Source organism: Pteropus medius, unplaced genomic scaffold (assembly GCF_902729225.1).
Source record: "Pteropus medius unplaced genomic scaffold, Ma_sr-lr_union100, whole genome shotgun sequence".
NCBI classification, from domain to species: Eukaryota; Metazoa; Chordata; class Mammalia; order Chiroptera; family Pteropodidae; genus Pteropus; species Pteropus medius.
In genome coordinates, this window is record NW_024354503.1 from 16,851,595 (window position 1) to 16,867,962 (window position 16,368).

Below are 16,368 nucleotides of genomic sequence, written 5' to 3' on the forward strand. Positions count from 1 at the left end.
TCCTTGCAAGGCTGGAACCAGAGAATGGCAGGCGCTGCAGCTGGAGGAGGGTCTGAACATAGCTATGAGGACAGTGATCCTTGGGCTAGGCTCTACATCCCCGAACCCCAACCAGCCCCAGCCAAGTGGGGCCATGCTGGCTGGCATGGACAGTGGGCTGGCCTCTCAGAGGTCTGAGATCCTCAGCTTCCTGATGCCAGGCAGCAGTGGCTGGCTCCTCCTCTCCTCTCCTCCCCCACCCCACAACCCCTCTCTGAATCATAAAGCCAGACCCCAGTCCTGATTATTGCTCAATCCCCAGGAGCCAGTTCCTGTGGGCAGCGCCTGACATTCTCCTTTCTGTAGTTCAAGGGAAAGACAAGAGATATTGGACAAGGCACCCTGCATCTGCCTTCCACAGGGAAGGGTGACATGGAGCTTTCTCGGCTGCTTATCCTGCTCTCTGTCACAGGTAGGACCCCTTCCTTCCACCACTGATGCCTTCTTTCCTGCCTCTTGCCTTTTCTCATTGTGGGGAGGGTGATTCTTGCTCCCCCAGAGCAATAGACAAACTTGGGTGAGAGGAAACCACCTTAATGGAGCTTGCAGTTTCTTAGCTGGGATGGAGTCGGGGAGAAGTGGGAGCGGGTGGCCTGCATGGAGGCAGAGGGATGGATAGGGTGACAAGTGGAGGAGGTACTGCTCATCAGATCTCTTTGGTTCCAAAAGGCAGGCAATCATTTCCCCAACCCTATCTTTCAAGTTTTCGTCACCATATGGTTGAAGATGGGATAAAGGGAGGAGGACCAAGAGAGGAGAAGTTGAGGCAGAGGGTTCTGGGTGATTCTCCTGCACCCCCTTCCCTGCAGTAGATGGGTGCTGTAAGCCCATCTTCCCCACCCCAAGGAGGGCCTCCAAAATAGCAGCCTCATGTCTCCCCCAAAATAACTCTGGGACAAGTCTCTCCTGAAAGGGGAACAAAGAGACAGAAATAGGGAAGCTGAAAGCTAAAGGCCAGAAAGAGGATAATTCAGAGCTGATACCGGCGTGGGCAGTGGTAGGGAAAGCAAACATGGCTAGGACAGGGAAGGGGTGTCCAGCCCCCTGTGGAACCAGCCCCAGGCCTGAGAGAGCCACCGGCCCTTCTCTCTTAAGATGGAGAAGCAAGAGGAGAGGTCTTGGTGCCATGTGATAGGGAGAAGGTGTGTGGAATAGAACTGGAGAGAACTTCAAAACCAACTGTATTTGGAAACAGGCCCCGAGGGAGTCAGTGAGTCCTTCAACGATGTCCAGCAAGTCCAAGGATGATAAAATCAGACCCAGGACCCAGGTTTCCTGGTTCCCACTATCCCATAAACACATGCCTGGGCTGTGCCACCTTCTTCCAACTTCTAAAGAACTTGAGCTCCTTGAGAGCAGGATTTCTGCCTCTTTTGTTCAGGCAGAGGCTTTCCTGGAGGGCACCTTCTGTGCAAAGCTCAAGGGTAGAAAGGAGCCCCATTGCCCTGTCTAACCTAGTCAAGCCTGTACAGAGTAAGTGTTAGGTGAATATTTTATATATATATTGAATGAAGACGTGAACAAATGTCTCTTCCCCAGAGCTGTCCCGAGCTCACAACACCACAGTGTTCCAGGGCCTGGCGGGCCAGTCCCTCCGGGTCTCCTGCCCCTATGACTCCTTGAAGCACTGGGGGAGGCGTAAAGCCTGGTGCCGCCAGCTGGGTGAAGAGGGCCTGTGCCAGCGGGTGGTCAGCACCCACAGATCATGGCTGCTGTCCTTCCTGAAGAGGCAGAATGGGAGCACTGCCATCACAGACGATGCCCTGGGTGGCACACTAACCATTACACTGCGGAATCTTCAAGTCCATGATGCTGGCCTCTACCAGTGTCAGAGCCTCCGTGGTAGCGAGGCTGACACCCTCAGGAAAGTCCTAGTGGAGGTGCTGGAAGGTGAGTGGGTGGCTGACTGCACCTGGCCCGCCCTTGGCTGGGACTCATGTCTTTGGTGTCTGTGCACATCCCACCCTCTGGGCTTCTGGGGACCCTGGGAAAATCCGTAGTGTGATTCTTGTCCCACCCCTCCTACTTCCCCAGTGGGCCACTGTGGATGTTTATGCAGGTTGCTCACTGCCACAACCCAGCCCTGACTCTTCTGTCCAGGCTGTGCTCCCTGGGGCAGGGCTGTGTCACTTGCAGGAAGGGGACCATTCTCTAATTTGTACAAGGCACCTCATGAGCTAGCTGTGGTCCTGCTTCCCCAAACAGCTTTATCCATTTGACATTGGTTAGGTTGTGAACACTGCAGGTGGTCCTTAAGTAGTAGGAGGAGACCCATTTATTCCCTCACCCAACCACCCAATGGACCTACTGACATAAATCAAGCACCAACCAGCTACAAAAAACAACCCTAAGAAGGAGCACTGCTTGTGACCACCTTGGGCAACGTGTTGGTCTCTCTGGGGCTCTACTTCTTCATCTTTAACTGGAGGTGATGGTGTCAGTCCTGCTGACCTTGCAGGGTTCCTGTGAGGCACACATGAGATGACAGAGTTAAATGTGCTTGGGGGTAAGTGACAGCCATGCCCCAGCCACCTGTGGCTGAACCGCTTGGCATCCTCATTCCAGGCTTGACTAGGTTAGACCAGGTAGTAGGGACTCCTCCCCGCCCCTTAGCTTTGCACAGAGCATAGCCTCCAGGAAAGCCTCTGCCTGTGTCTCTAGAATGTGATTGTATCCCAAAGGAGAAGAAATCTGGGGTTACAATCCCTTTTTTGACTCCTCCCTTTCCAGGCTCCTCTCCTCAATGTGACCAGTTATCATGGAAATGAGGGTTCAGTATAGTATTTGTCTAAGGTAGGAAACTTGAGGGGAGACTGCCTGCCATAGACCCAAAACCCCACTTCCACCACTCTTCTAAGTAGGGGGTGAGAAGACAGAAATTTTCATTGCTATCTGGGTCTAAGGCTCAGCTGACTCTCAAGAGGGTGGCAGGAAAATAATAATAATTTAATAAAATAATAATTTAATAAAATAATAATAATAATCCATAGATGTATAAACAGCTTGGCAGTTCACAGAGGACTTTCAAATACATCTATTATTTTATTTGATCTTCCCAAAGATCCTGTAAGATGGGAGGATGGGAGCTGCAGTTACCGAGCAGTTACCGAGCTCCTAAGGAGGTGTTAGGCGCTACACAGGATGCTCCTGTTGAATCCTGAACACTGTTATTAAGGAGATGTTCCTAACTGCCCCATTTTACAGGTGAAGAAGCTAAGGCTCAGAGAGGTTAACAACTTGACCCACACAGGGCTGGAGCCCAGAGGGCCTCACCCCACCTCAGCAGGCTGCCTGAATGGGGAGGGCTAGAAGCTTACAGGCTCTGTCTCTCACAGACCCTCTTGATCGCCAGGACCTTGATGATCTCTGGATCCCCGAGGAGTCCCAGAGCTTCGGGGATGCCCAGGTGGAGCACAGCATCTCCAGGTACAGTGATAGGTCTTTTCTAAGACCCCTGGCAGACTTCTACCTTACGGTGCCTGGGCATGGGGTGGAGGCTGGGCGTCCCAGAACTACAAATTCCAGTCAGAGCATGGAAAGGCCTGGATATGACCTTGTCTAAACACCTTTCCAACCGGTCATTGTGTGTTGGTATGACTGTACCAGTTGCTAATATATTGAAATATTTTCATAACAGTTTGTAAATAGCTGTGGCTCCAAGACTCCTGATGTTCAGCCTTCTGTACCTTCCCCGGGGGCCCTTGGACATCCCTACTATTCAGCAACAATGAAAGCTTTAGTACTTTAGTGCAAAACTCGGATCCCCAGATCTCTGCCCTTTTGATGGGACCAGAATCAGTTATGATTGGTTCATACCTGTGTACTGGTGTTAAATGTTGTTAATATGACCACAGAGCACACATGTGTCCCCCTCCCGCACACATATGCACCCCATACCACATCATCATGTAAGGCAGGAACTACTCAGGGAGGGAAGGCGATGTGTTTAAATGCACTCAGCAGGCAGATCCATGCCTAGTACTCAGGTCTCCTGACACAGGCTCCCCAATCCCCACAAAGCTCCATCCTAGGGATGATACTGGGTGGTGGGTATTGTGAGTCCCTGGAAGCTCCTGGTACCTCCTCATTCCTTCTCTGAGGGAAGATTCCAGTCTGTAGGCCACCTCAAGGCCTCCTACATGCTCTCCTTGTTTTTCCAAGGAGCTTCTCGGGAGAGGAGGTCCCCTTTCCACCCACTTCCATCCTTTTCCTCCTGGCCTGCATCTTTCTCAGCAAACTTCTAGCAGCCAGCGCCCTCTGGGCTGTGGCCTGGCATGGGCAGAAACAGGAGACAACCCGGGCCAGACAGGAGGACTGTGACTATGACCCAGGTTACCAGCTCCAAACTCTGACAGGTGAGCTTGGAGAGCACAAGAATGGCTGGGAGTGGATGGGGCAGAGAGGGTGGGGTGGGGCTGAGAGGGGCCTTGTGAATACTCCGTCTGTTGTAGGGCTCAGAGACACCTGAGAGGAGAGGACTCTACGTGGGAGGAGAGGGCCTGGAGGTCTGCAGAGACCGCTCCAGCCTGCACACTCGCCCCTTGGACACCGAGACTCCTGATTCTGCTTTGGAAAAAGGCCACTCTGTCTGTACTCTGCTTCTCTTGGCCCCTGTGTGTGTGTGTGTGTGTGTGTGTGTGTGTGTGTGTGTGTGTGTACCTGCATATGCCTGGAGGTGGGAAGGACATTCAACAACTTTTAGACATTGGACTTCAAACATTCTAACAAATAAATGCAAGACTTCGGGTTTAAATGGATCATTTTGGGCGTCACGAAGGTCTTCTCTTTTGCTGCGTGGCTGGGAGAATGAATTTGGATGAGGAAAAAGATCTGGCTCCTTGGGGCCTAGGGTCTTAGTCTACCATGTCCCTCCATTCTCATAGGCTCCAAACTGGTCAACATTTTTATTCTTCTCTCTCTCTTTCCTAGCTCTAATTACCAAGTCCTGCTTCCTCATCTGGAATTTCTCTAGCATCTAGTCTTCCTCTCCTCTCCCCTCTTGCCTCCTGTCTGTAAATTCCCTAGGATTATTGCTGGCCTCTCTACTTCCTCTTTTCCCCACCCCCTCATCCCAAGTCCATCCAGGTCCCAGCCGACTCATCCATTCATCTCCCTAGATTTTTGCTTCTGTCACGTTACTTCTCTTCCAGAGAAACAACAAGGACTTGAGGTACAGAGGGCAGCACACCAGAGCTGGGAGCTACTGATCCAAGCCCCTCGTTGTACAGAAGGGAAAGTGAGGCTCACAAGAGAAAGGACTTACCCAAAGTCCCCAGTAGAGCCTGGAAATCCAAATTTCACTTGGTGTTCAATATGTCCTTCTAACTCCCTCTAGCCTCAATCTTACTCACTTCTTCATTTGTTTATTCAACGGATATTTTCTGTGCCAGTACTATTCTAAGCATTGGAGACACAATCGTGAACAAAACAGGCAAAGCTTTCGGCCCATGCTGAGCCACGTTCTAGTGGGAGGAGAGAGGAGACAGAATTAATGAGTGAGTCAGATGGTCAGGAGTATTGGGAGTGCAGAGGGATGGGGATGATGCAATTCTAAAGGGTAGTCAGGAGGTAGCACTTGAGAAACACTTGGAGGGGGCGATGAAGTGAACCACGAGGATATCATGGGGAAGAGTATTTGCTGTGAGGAAACAGCTCGCGCAGCTCAGGGAATTTCATCTCTCTCGTCAGTACACACACCACCCATTCCAAGAGTGAGGGGAAACTGGACACAGACTTTCCCTGGGTGGGCTGTTGGGAAGAGGAAGAAATGAGTCGGCTATATCCTTGGGCAGGAGTCACTCGGACAGTGGCCACATGTGGCTGCTTTGACCCTAACCTGGACATGGGCATGGGCACCTGGGGGTTTGAATACCTGATGCAGCCTTGTGTTCCAGCCTCATTTCCTCAGCCCAACCCTGCCCCAGCCCTGCCTTGCCCACGCTCCCCAAAGCTGCTCCACCGGTCCCATCTGTGTTTTTCTGGCCTTCTGATTCAGCAGCACTTGAAACTTCCTCCTCTCTCATCCCAAGCAGTGGTCAAGACTGAGCAGAGCCCAACCTGGGCCCACTCCTGCCGCCCCCTCCGGGGCACCAGTGCTGATGAGATGGCAGGGAGGCCCCCTCCCAGGCTGGGCAGGCCTGTCTGGCACTGCAGCACAGCTGGAGCTTTCTTGTCTTGAGAGTGCGACCTTTTCTCTATCCTGCTCTGCCATGTTGGAGACATCTGCCTGGGGATTCGAATTGCCATCGGACTCTCTAGGGACACACTGGACTGAAGGGGGTCAGATACTTTGGTTTCAAACTTCAGCTTTACCTCCTACTAAGAAACTTTAAGCAAGTTCCCCCAACTCCTTGGAGCCCCAGCATCTTCTTCTATTAAAAAACAAAACAAAATAACCACCCTTGTCCAGGGAGGGCAGGGAAGGATGTAAGCAAATCTCTTGGAGATTTGTCTCTAGACTGTCTCTAGCTTCTCAGCCATGTTTGCTATTCAGTCACCCTGGGAACAAACTTTGGTCAGTGTCTTTTGCTCAGAAGGCTCAGATCAAACAAAAATGTGAAAATCTTCTTGAAGAATTATCTCCCAACAGAGGGGATAGTGTATTCCTGAAACAAAAATAATATGCTATAAGTAAGAAATGTTTAGAGAATAAGAAATCCTATAAATTAAAAACACCAAGGAATAAAGATATAAAAGACAATAGAAGGGATGGGAAAAAAAAAAAAAAGATGAGAATGTCTTCTAAAAGTCAGAACAAAATGGACAAAAAGATAGAAAATAAGAGAAAAAACTCGAAAATGAGATGAATACCTGAGATTCAAAATCCAACTAATTAAGGAGTTTCAGTAAAACAGAGGAGGGGACAGAGAAAATGGGGAATTATCAAAGGAATAATGTGATTCTCAGAACTTAAGAACATGGGTCCACATTGAAAGGATCCAGAGAGCATCCGGTGGAATAAATGAAGATAGGCCAGGTCCACATCAGGGTGGGAATTCCTATTGAGAAGTTGTACCGCAGGAGGACTGTCTCCTGAAAGCTTAGGTGGGGACACTCATACAGAATTTAGAGTCAGAATGGCCTTGGACTCTGGGTGGGACACTTTACCTCCCTCCTTCACAGCTCTGCATCCTCAGATTCTATATTTGGAAGACTCTGAAGACCATCTTTCCTCCTTCTGTAATGCTGCTCTCCATTTGCTGTGATCCCCCTCCCATCCTCATTCCTTAGCTGGGCCCCAGCACTGCCTTTTCCTGGGTCTTCTCACCCTGCCTTGCCCACTCCTACTCTCAAGGCCAGCTCCTGAGCACTGAGCTAACCAGAGTTTGGGAGAGGTTCTTATCCCCACCCACGGAGGGGCCCACCAGTGTCTGCCTCCCACCCCATAGTCACTGAGAGCCCCACGTGACCGAGGCAGATGTTTCCTGCCCCCAAGGGAATGCTGTGTCAGTGCCCAGGCAAGCCCCAGAGCTGACATCTTCCTGTCCAGCCATGGGACCCAACCTGTTCCTGCTGCTGCTCCTGGGACTAGCAGGTAAGGTTCAGATAGAGCTGAACTCTGGGCCCCGTATATTCTGTTCCATGCCTAGAAATAATTACACTATTGTGGCAACAAGAACGTGTAGGGCCCAGAAGACAGACCTCTAGATGCCTGTGCTCCTTGTGCCAACTTCTGTCTAACATTCCCACATCCTTTCCTTCCCTAGGCCAGGGCTCAGCTGGCAGCATCCCTGAGGTGCTGCAGGCACCAGTGGGGAGCTCCATTGTGGTGCAGTGTCTCTACAGACTCCAGGACGTCAAGGCTCGGAAGGTGTGGTGCCGGTTTTTGCCGGAGGGGTGCCAGCCCTTGGTGTCCTCCGCTGTGGATCGCAGAGCCCCGGGACACAGCCGCCTGTTTCTCACTGACCTGGGGAGCGGTCTGCTCCAAGTGGAGATGATCGCCCTGCGGGAGGAGGATGCTGGGGAGTACGGCTGTGTGGTGGAGGGAACCACTGGGCCCCAGACGGTGCATAGAGTTACTCTAGACATCCTCCCTGCAGGTGAGTTATCCTAGGCCAGCCATAGCCCCTCTGACCTGCCCTCCCCTCCCCAACATGCTTCTCTTGGGTCCTTGCGGGGAGGAGGGGGGGACCTCTGGGGTAGAGGATTTGGGAGACGATAGCCTTCCGACGGCTCTAAAGAGAACGGAAACCAAACTGGGTGAGAAGTCTGAGATAAAACAGCCAAACGAGGCCCCCTTCCCCCTCCTGCATAAGTGAGTTTCCCCATAGGAAGGCCTAGACTCATGGCCTTGGTCTTCTCATCCAGCATTTCTAATAGACTTGAAGCTATTTTTTTTCCTTAGAAATATTTTAAACAAAATTTTAATTTGGGCATATCAACTTGAATTACTTTTTTATACCTTCTAGTTTTTTTTATTCCTGTAATAATGGGTTTGATGGCCTAAAAATTACTGAATTCATATCTTATTTCATTTTATAAGTCTTCACTGAGCATCTAGTATGTGTCTCACATACAGGCAGGGCATAAGCAATGCCTGAATTACTTCAACTCATTCAGTTTTAAAAATGGAAGAAGTGTCATTAATATTAAGCTAATCTTTTCAACCCTAATTTCAGTATAGAAAGCATTTTATTTTTACAGATTTCATTCACACAGCCTACAACTTTCTAATGTCTAAACATTAGCTAAAAGAAAATTTTGAAATATTAAAAGTTTTTTTCCCCGAAAAATAGGATGTTGTAAAAAAATGTTCTAGAGGGAAAATAAGCTATCTGCTGAGCTGCTGACATTTTTTCATATTTAGGTCTTCCTTTTCCCAAGTAATTTGTGCCCAATCCCCAAATAGTGAAATTGAGAAAGGCATTTTTCCTTCTCTTGATTTTTCTTTCATCTGTTAACTAAGAAGATAAACTAAGTTGTCATGGGATTCCCTCTCATCTCGAGTTCATGATTACTATTTTATATTATAAATATACTCCTGTTAATCCTAGTCATCTTTGTCCTCCTTCTTCCCTGACACTCTAAGATCTAAGAACTCAAGGTTATAATTCCTTCAATAGCATATGGTGACAAGACCAGTTACACCGGAAAAGGGGCAGGTAGACAGGTACCTGCAATAAGTGCAGGTGTGGAGGACTCCAACAGCTGTAGAACATGGATGTTCAGGCAGGCAGGTAAAGCATGGTGTCCGGGGAGGAAGTGGGTGGTAGCTCAGGCAAACTTTTAGCTTCTGAGGTTCGTCCATGGTGGCTTAAAAGACACCAGGAAGGCAGAACATTCACAGCAAGATTGGGGCCACAGCACCTTTTATTCCTGGTTTGGCATGGGATGAGGAGTAAGAATGGTGAATCTCTCAGGAACAGGTTAAGGCCCCCATCCCAGAGGGTCTAGAATGATTGGCCAGTTTTCCAAGAGTGATCCTCAGGCCTAGGGAAGTCAACCTTGAGTCTCACAGCCATAAGCCGAACACATTGTAGGGATGACAGGAGACTTGTCAAAAAACAGTTTTAGGGTCTGAACAAAGCTCTCAGCAAGGCTCAGTTGGCATGTACCACATTAGGGCTGACCCTGGAGTCCCTTAGATCCTTAGGGCAGAGCTCAGGTTGGGGCTCAGCCAGCCTGCAGTGGGTCAAATGGTGGCAGGTATGTGGAAAAGTCTAGCAGGCTGTGCTGAGGCCCCTTTGGAGACCAACTGATGAGAGCCAGGAGCAAGGTCACCAGTGAGGATGAAAGTGAAAAACCTAGTCCATAATAGAGTAAGGATGTGGGCATAGATGACCCAGGGGGTGTTTCTTCAAAGTCTGAGCCACCTGATAAAACCATAGGGGTACAGAGGAGTGAGTGGTGGAGGAGAAATGCAGGGGGAAGGGGGTGGGAGCTTGTAGTAGAAGGGAAAGTGGGTATATTCATAATCAGGCAACATGCAGAGTTCCATTCCCTGGCCCCCAGAATCGTAGGCCCCTAAGGAATATCCCAAGCCCTCCCTCTCTGTTTTTTACTAAAAAACCTCTTCTTCTTCAGCTCTACTCCATCATTTATCAAACCTCAACAGGCCCTTGAAGCCTGCCCACAATGGGTACATGCTCAGTAAACATTTCCTTCTGACTCAGCTCCTGGCCAGAAAGAGGAAGAAGAGGAAGAGAGCTATGGGATTGGCAGTCTGACTGAAGACCCTTCGTCAGACCCCGTAAGCAGTGTCAGCCCTCTAGAACCCACCCAGGATAAGAAAAGGTACTGAGAAAAACTGTGTCTGGGTGGCTGGGAAGAGGGTAGTGGTGAAGATATGGCTTGTTTAGAGCCCTGGAAAAAATCAAAGGGAAGACCTATGATTCCTTCCTCCCTTGGGGAACTTCTGATCAGGCAGGTAGACAGACAGACAGACAGACAGACTGACAGACTTCTCTATCCCAGTTCAGCAATAGTCCTTTCGTCCCAGTGGGCCTTCATCCAGGATACCCTGATAATATGTTTCTTTTTTTCCCTTCCCGAGCCTGCCTTTCTCATTCCATTCTAAAAATCTCCTCCCAACTGTGGCTCACCAAGAACTGCATCCTGTGCCACTGCTCCAAGATTCCTGGCAAGCAGCTCTCAGCTGGGTTCAGGACTAAGCTCAACTGTTCCTTTGTGTTCCTCAGCATCCCCTTAATCTGGGGCGCTGTGCTCCTGCTGGGCCTGCTGGTGGCAGTGGTGGTGCTGTTTGCTGTGCTGGCCAAAAGGAAAGGTAGGTGGCTGTCCATCCCCCTATCCCAGCATGGCTCCATGGATCCTATGTCAGCCAGTCTTGCAGTCAAGTCTAGGTCTGCATCTAGGTCTGCATCCCTACAGAGGGGCTTGTCTGGAATTTAGCCAGGGCCCTGAGACCCTAGAATTCCCATGACTGAAGGAAGGAGGGGAGGAAGGAGATTCAGTGGGAGCAGGCCTGGGGAAACACAGGAGCTGGAAAGGGTGGGGTGGTGGGGTTGGAGATAGGGGGCTAGAGGAAAAGGGGAAAGTGCTTTGGGAGCTAGGGTGAGTGTCAAGGCAGATTTGGAAGGGAGTTGTGGAAGTAGTAAGTGCGCGGGGAGAGTCAGGGCAGGTTGGGCTGGGAAGAGAGATGTGGGAAAGGTTTGGTGGTGGGAATGGGGAAGGTGAGTCTGGACTCAGAAAGAGGTTTCTGAAGGGAGTGAGGAGGTGGGCTTTGAGCCAGCACAGGAAGTGGACTGTGCTGCTGTCCTCTGTCTTTCCAGGGAACAGGCTTGCTATCTGTGGCCGATCCCAGAGCAGTGGAATTTCAGGCATGGTAAGAGGCCTCTCTGCAGGCTCCCAGCCAAATTCTCTCCATCTACCATTCTCACTGAGTGGTCCCAGGTTCATGGGGTAGAGAAAGAACTGGGACCCAGTTGGGGTCCAAACTATCTTGGCACCAATGGTCTCCCACCTTCCCACCTTGGTATCCTACCTTCCCAGGTTTGGGGAAAAATTTGGGGCTTGAAAATCTTCAAGAAGTCCTCTTGCCCACTGACAATCTCAGGATTTGAAAGGCAGAGCCAGTGTGGTCCTGAGCTTCCCAACAAAGGGAGCTGGGGCCAAGGAAGGTGTTCTCTCTGCCTTATTTGCTGGCTTTTGTTACAGGTGCCCTCCTCAGTGGTCCACCACATCAGTGACTCTGGACTGGCTGTAGATGGGCCGTCAGATGTACCATATGTTAGGCTCGACTCACCACCTTCCTTTGACAATACCACCTACACCAGCCTACCTCTTGAGCCCCCATCAGGGAAAACTCCACCCCCAGTCCCATCCTCATCGACCCCTCTGCCTCCTAAGGTCCTGATCTCTTCTAAGCCTGTGACATATGCTACAGTGATCTTCCCTGGAGGTGATAAGGGTGGAGGGGCCTCCTGGGAGCCAGCCCAGGATCCTCCTAATAGCAAGACTCCACCTAGTTAAGCCGCTCACCACACTGTGTGCTCATAGAGGCAACCCCAGGAGGTCTTACTGTACATCCATCCGGTAAGCCAATGCCCTAGATCCTTAGCATATCAGAGCAACTAGGGATTTTAGAATCTAATCTAATGTCTTGACTTTTCTGAACTGGAAAGTGATGATTGGGTGTGACTGAGGTATCTTGGGGAAACACCCTTCTCCATGCTGGTTCCTCTGCCATTACCCTGCTGGGCTAAATAAATTCTAAATGATGATATATGCATTCTTGATGGTTGAAAGGAAAGAGAAAGGCCTGAGTTTGACTATACAAAAGACCTGTGAACTGAAAAGACTCTGGTCTAGAGTTTATGCTGAACTATCTCCCCTTCCTGTCCTGCCAATGGAGAAGTGGTTTCATTCCTTGCTCTGAATACTGCAGTGAAGTTTGAGGGGAACCAAGAAAGCTTCTTCAAAAGTATTTCCTACATTTCTCATGATACCTGAAAGTATAGATTCATTTCCTCAAGTCTAGAATTCGCTTCTGCTTTCTGTCCTACAGCTTCTAAACAAATGACATCTTCTGATGTGACAACATATGATGGGAGGAAGGGGATAATGATTAGTTAAAGGAGACTCAGAATAGATGAGGTTTGAGAAATGGGGCTGAAAAGAAACAAGAGTAAGGACAGAAACTGAATTATGCACCAAGACTATTCCTTGGCAGGACAAAGGGTTTTCAAGTGCCAGAAGATAAAAGAATTTTGCAGACATCAGTATTACCAGAGTTGGCTCTCTCTCAACTTGGTGGTCATCTGGCAACACTATTCCTTTTGGTTGGAAGTCTAGAGCTTGGAAAGAGCCCAGTGGAGAAAAGGCATGGGAATCGGGGGAAGGGGAATAGATGGCAAGGCTGTGGTCATGATTAAATGTAAATGAAAGCTAGTCCAGGCAGGGCATGGGAGGGCCTTTAAGATCTTTGCCGAGATTTCTTCTGAAAACTGTTCAATTTGAAAATATTTGGCCTTTTCGAGGTGAGAAACTTAAGTGGGAAGGATGAAGTGCTCAGGAATGCAGTTGTCTTATAATCATGGAGAGATAGGCATAAAGAGGTTTTCACCATCCGAAGGGGCTCTAAAGCTTGGTCTAGGCACCTCAGGAGAAGGGACAGGGCAGGAGCTGTGCCCAGAACTCCAGCTGTGTAAGCCTAGTGATGCTATTTTTAGGGACCTCTGGCAGGATGTTCTGAGCTACCCCGATAGTCTTAGCCTGTGACAGAACCTAAATTTATTTCTGTCCCTTGTAGAAGCAGCAAGCTGCTCACCAATCAACTAAGCCTTGGTTTTCTTTGGCTAAGATGACTGAGGACTTGACTAGTGGGGAGGTGAAGGGGTGTAGAGTCAGATAGAGTGATGAGGAAGGGCAGAATAAAGTCTAAAAAGAACCTTCCTGGGAAAAACTTACCCTAATCTAAATGTATTTTGAACTTTTAGAGCCTGACAGAAGCAAAAGTATATCTAGTAGTACAAAAGAAAATACTAAGGAAGATAATCAATTGGTTGGTAGAGAAGAAGGAAGGAGGGGAGGGAAATACATTAATTCCATCGTTGCTCATGAAAGTCTATGGATACCATCCAAAGTCATAGTTATATGAGTGACATTTAAGAGGAAAATACTGACATAAATGTTATCATAAGAAACACATGAAAATAAAGCAAAGAAAATTCAGGCGACATAGTGAGACAATTACTTCATATCAGAACCTTTGGAATTCAGCTAAAGTAGTTCTCAGAGGAAAATTCACACCCTTAACAAGAATTAAGCATCTTATTCAAATAACTAGTTAATTTTAAAGAAGAAAAATGATGTAACTAATACATAAATAAAATAAAATTAAATAAAAAAGAGACAAAGTGTTAACTGACTTACTCAAAAGAAGGATGAAATAAAAAATAACAAGGAGAACTTAATCACAGATATAATGACAGTGAAAACTAATGAGAATATTTTGTCGTGGTGGAGGTGGTGGAGTAAGAATGACTGTGAAGAGGCTTGAAAGACTTTTTGGGGGTGATTGTAATGTTTTCTATCCTAATTGTGATAGTGGTTACATGTATGTATAGATTTGTCAAACCTATCATTAAAATAGGTACATTTCCTTGAATGTAAATTATATTTTGATACAGTTGATTTAAAAGTACTTAAAAGACCATTGGGAAACCATCAAAATAATCTTAGGAAAAAACTCTTTAAAGCAGTGGTCCTCAATCTTTTTGGCATCAGAGACCAGTGCCTTTATGAGAATCTAATGCCTGATGATGTGAGATGGAGCTGAAGTGGTGATGCTAGCTCTGGAGAGCAGGTGCAAATACAGATGAAGCTTCGCTCACTTGCCCGCCTCTCATTTGCTGTGTGGACCGGTTCTTAATAGGCCATGGGTCAGTACTGGTCTGTGGCCCAGCGGGCCACAAAGTATGTTTTCTGATCATAATGGAATGAAATTAGAAATAACAGAAGTAAATTTTGAAAACTCACAAATATATAGAAATATAACAACACATTCCTAAATAACAATGGGTTGAAGAAGAAATCACAAGAGAAATTAGAAATACTTTGAAATGAATACAAAAACATCATATACCAAAATTTAGGAGATGAAGCAAAGTCAGTGCTTAAAAGGAAATTTATTGCTGTAAACACTTATTCTAAGAAAGATCTCAAATCAATAACCTAACCTTCCACCTGAAGAAAATAGAAACAGAAGAGCAATCTAAACCCAAAGCAAGCAGAAGAAAGGAAATAATAATAATAAAGAACAGAAAAACGATAGAAAATAATAAAACCAAGAGTTAGTTCTTTGAAAAGATTAACAAAATTGAAAAACCTTAGCTAGACTGCCCAAGAAAAAAAAGAGAAGACTCAAATTACTAAATCTGAAATAAAAGTGGAGGGAGAATTTCTGACCTTATGAGATAAAAAGGATTATAAGAAATACTATGAAAAATTGTAGAACAAATTAGATAATCTAGAAGAAATGGACAAATTCCTAGAAAGACACAAACTACTGAAACTGACTCAAGGAAACAGAAAATCTGAATAGACCTACATAAAACACTTCACTGGAGAATTCTACCAAACACTGAAAGAATTTTTAAACCAATCCTTTATAGACTCTTCTAGAAAGTAAGAAGGAATACCTCCCAACTCGTTCTATGAGGCCAGTTTTACCTTGATGCACAAATCAGACAGAGATCATGAGAAAATTACAGACCAACATCCCTTATGAATATAGACCCCAAAATCCTCAACAAAATACTAGGAATTAAAACCCAGCAACAAATAGAAAGGGTTATCACTATGAAAAAGTGGGATTTATCCCAGGAATGCAAGGTTGGTTCTACATATGAAAATGAACATGATCCTTTCAATAGATGATGGAAAAAGCATTTGACAGAATCTAATGCCTTGTCATGATAAAAATATTCAATAAACTAGGAATTGCAGGAAATTTCCTTAATCTGATAAAGGACATTCACAAAAAACCCTCACAGCTAACATCATACTTAAAAGTAAAAAACTGAAAGCTTTCCCCCTAAGACTGATCATAAGACAAGAATGTTCACTCTTGCCACTTTTATCTATCATTGAATGAGAGGTTCCAGCAAGTGCAATCAGGCAAAGAAAAGAATTAAAAGGCATTCAGATCAGAAAGGAAGAAGTAAAGTTATTTGTTTGCAGATGACATAATCTTGTATATAAAAAACCTTAAGAAACCCATAAAAAAACTTTGGGCTAATAAATGAGTTCAGAAAAGTTTCAGGGTACAAAATCAATATACAAAAATCTATTTTATTTCTATACAATAGCAATGAATAATTCAAAAATGAAATTAAGAAAACAATTCCGTTTACCATAGTAACAATAAGAATAAAGTATTTAGATATAAATTTAACAAAAGAAGTATAAGACTTGTACATTGAAAACTATAAAACATCATTGAAAAAAATTAAAGACCTAAATATATGGAAAAGGTATATGCTACTTTCATGGATCATAAAACTTAATATCGTTAAGATAGCAATTCTCCCCACATTGATTTACAGATTCAACACAATCTCTATCAAAGTTACAGCTGTCCTTTTTGTGGAAATTGGTCCTAAAATTTATTTAGAAATGTAAGGGATCCAGAATAGCCAAAACAATCTTGAAAAATAATAATAAAGTTGGAGGACTCACACTTCCTGATTTCAAAACTTACTACAAAGCTACAATAATCAAGACTGTGTGTACTGGAATAAAGATAGACATATAGACCAATGGAATAAAATTGAGAATTCAGAAATAAACCCATAGATTTAATAAAACCATACATCAACAAGAGTGTTAAGTTATTTAAATGGAAATAGTCTAACAAATTGTACTGAAACA

At 46.3% G+C, this 16,368-nt stretch overlaps 2 protein-coding genes across 3 annotated transcripts; both read left to right on the forward strand.

Moving 5' to 3' along the window:
• Positions 1–266: 266 nt before the first annotated feature.
• TREM2 (triggering receptor expressed on myeloid cells 2) lies at positions 267–4,647 on the forward strand. 2 transcript variants are annotated; one of them, XM_039854296.1, is made up of 5 exons: positions 267–451; positions 1,579–1,929; positions 3,375–3,465; positions 4,273–4,394; positions 4,491–4,647. In XM_039854296.1, the coding sequence occupies exons 1-5, from the start codon at positions 412–414 to the stop codon at positions 4,505–4,507; spliced, it is 621 nt and encodes a 206-aa protein (XP_039710230.1). In that variant the 5' UTR covers positions 267–411; the 3' UTR covers positions 4,508–4,647. The 2 variants fall into 2 exon arrangements, with proteins under 2 accessions (XP_039710230.1, XP_039710229.1); XM_039854295.1 differs by having other exon boundaries at positions 268–451; positions 4,201–4,394.
• Positions 4,648–4,657: 10 nt separating this feature from the next.
• On the forward strand, positions 4,658–12,219 carry TREML1 (triggering receptor expressed on myeloid cells like 1). Its single transcript, XM_039854293.1, has 6 exons — positions 4,658–7,573; positions 7,746–8,078; positions 10,152–10,272; positions 10,677–10,762; positions 11,268–11,320; positions 11,653–12,219. The coding sequence occupies exons 1-6, from the start codon at positions 7,531–7,533 to the stop codon at positions 11,965–11,967; spliced, it is 951 nt and encodes a 316-aa protein (XP_039710227.1). The 5' UTR covers positions 4,658–7,530; the 3' UTR covers positions 11,968–12,219.
• The last annotated feature ends 4,149 nt before the right edge of the window (positions 12,220–16,368 follow it).

Bases quoted from the DNA above. Each gene is read 5' to 3' on its own strand.
- TREM2 (XM_039854295.1), top strand. From the start codon at position 412: ATGGAGCTTTCTCGGCTGCTTATCCTGCTCTCTGTCACAG. The intron at 452-1,578 runs GTAGGACCCCTT...TCTCTTCCCCAG, and splicing joins TATCCTGCTCTCTGTCACAG to AGCTGTCCCGAGCTCACAAC. The intron at 3,466-4,200 runs GTACAGTGATAG...TGTTTTTCCAAG, and splicing joins GTGGAGCACAGCATCTCCAG to GAGCTTCTCGGGAGAGGAGG.
- TREML1 (XM_039854293.1), top strand. From the start codon at position 7,531: ATGGGACCCAACCTGTTCCTGCTGCTGCTCCTGGGACTAGCAG. The intron at 10,273-10,676 runs GTACTGAGAAAA...TGTGTTCCTCAG, and splicing joins CCCACCCAGGATAAGAAAAG to CATCCCCTTAATCTGGGGCG. The intron at 11,321-11,652 runs GTAAGAGGCCTC...CTTTTGTTACAG, and splicing joins GCAGTGGAATTTCAGGCATG to GTGCCCTCCTCAGTGGTCCA.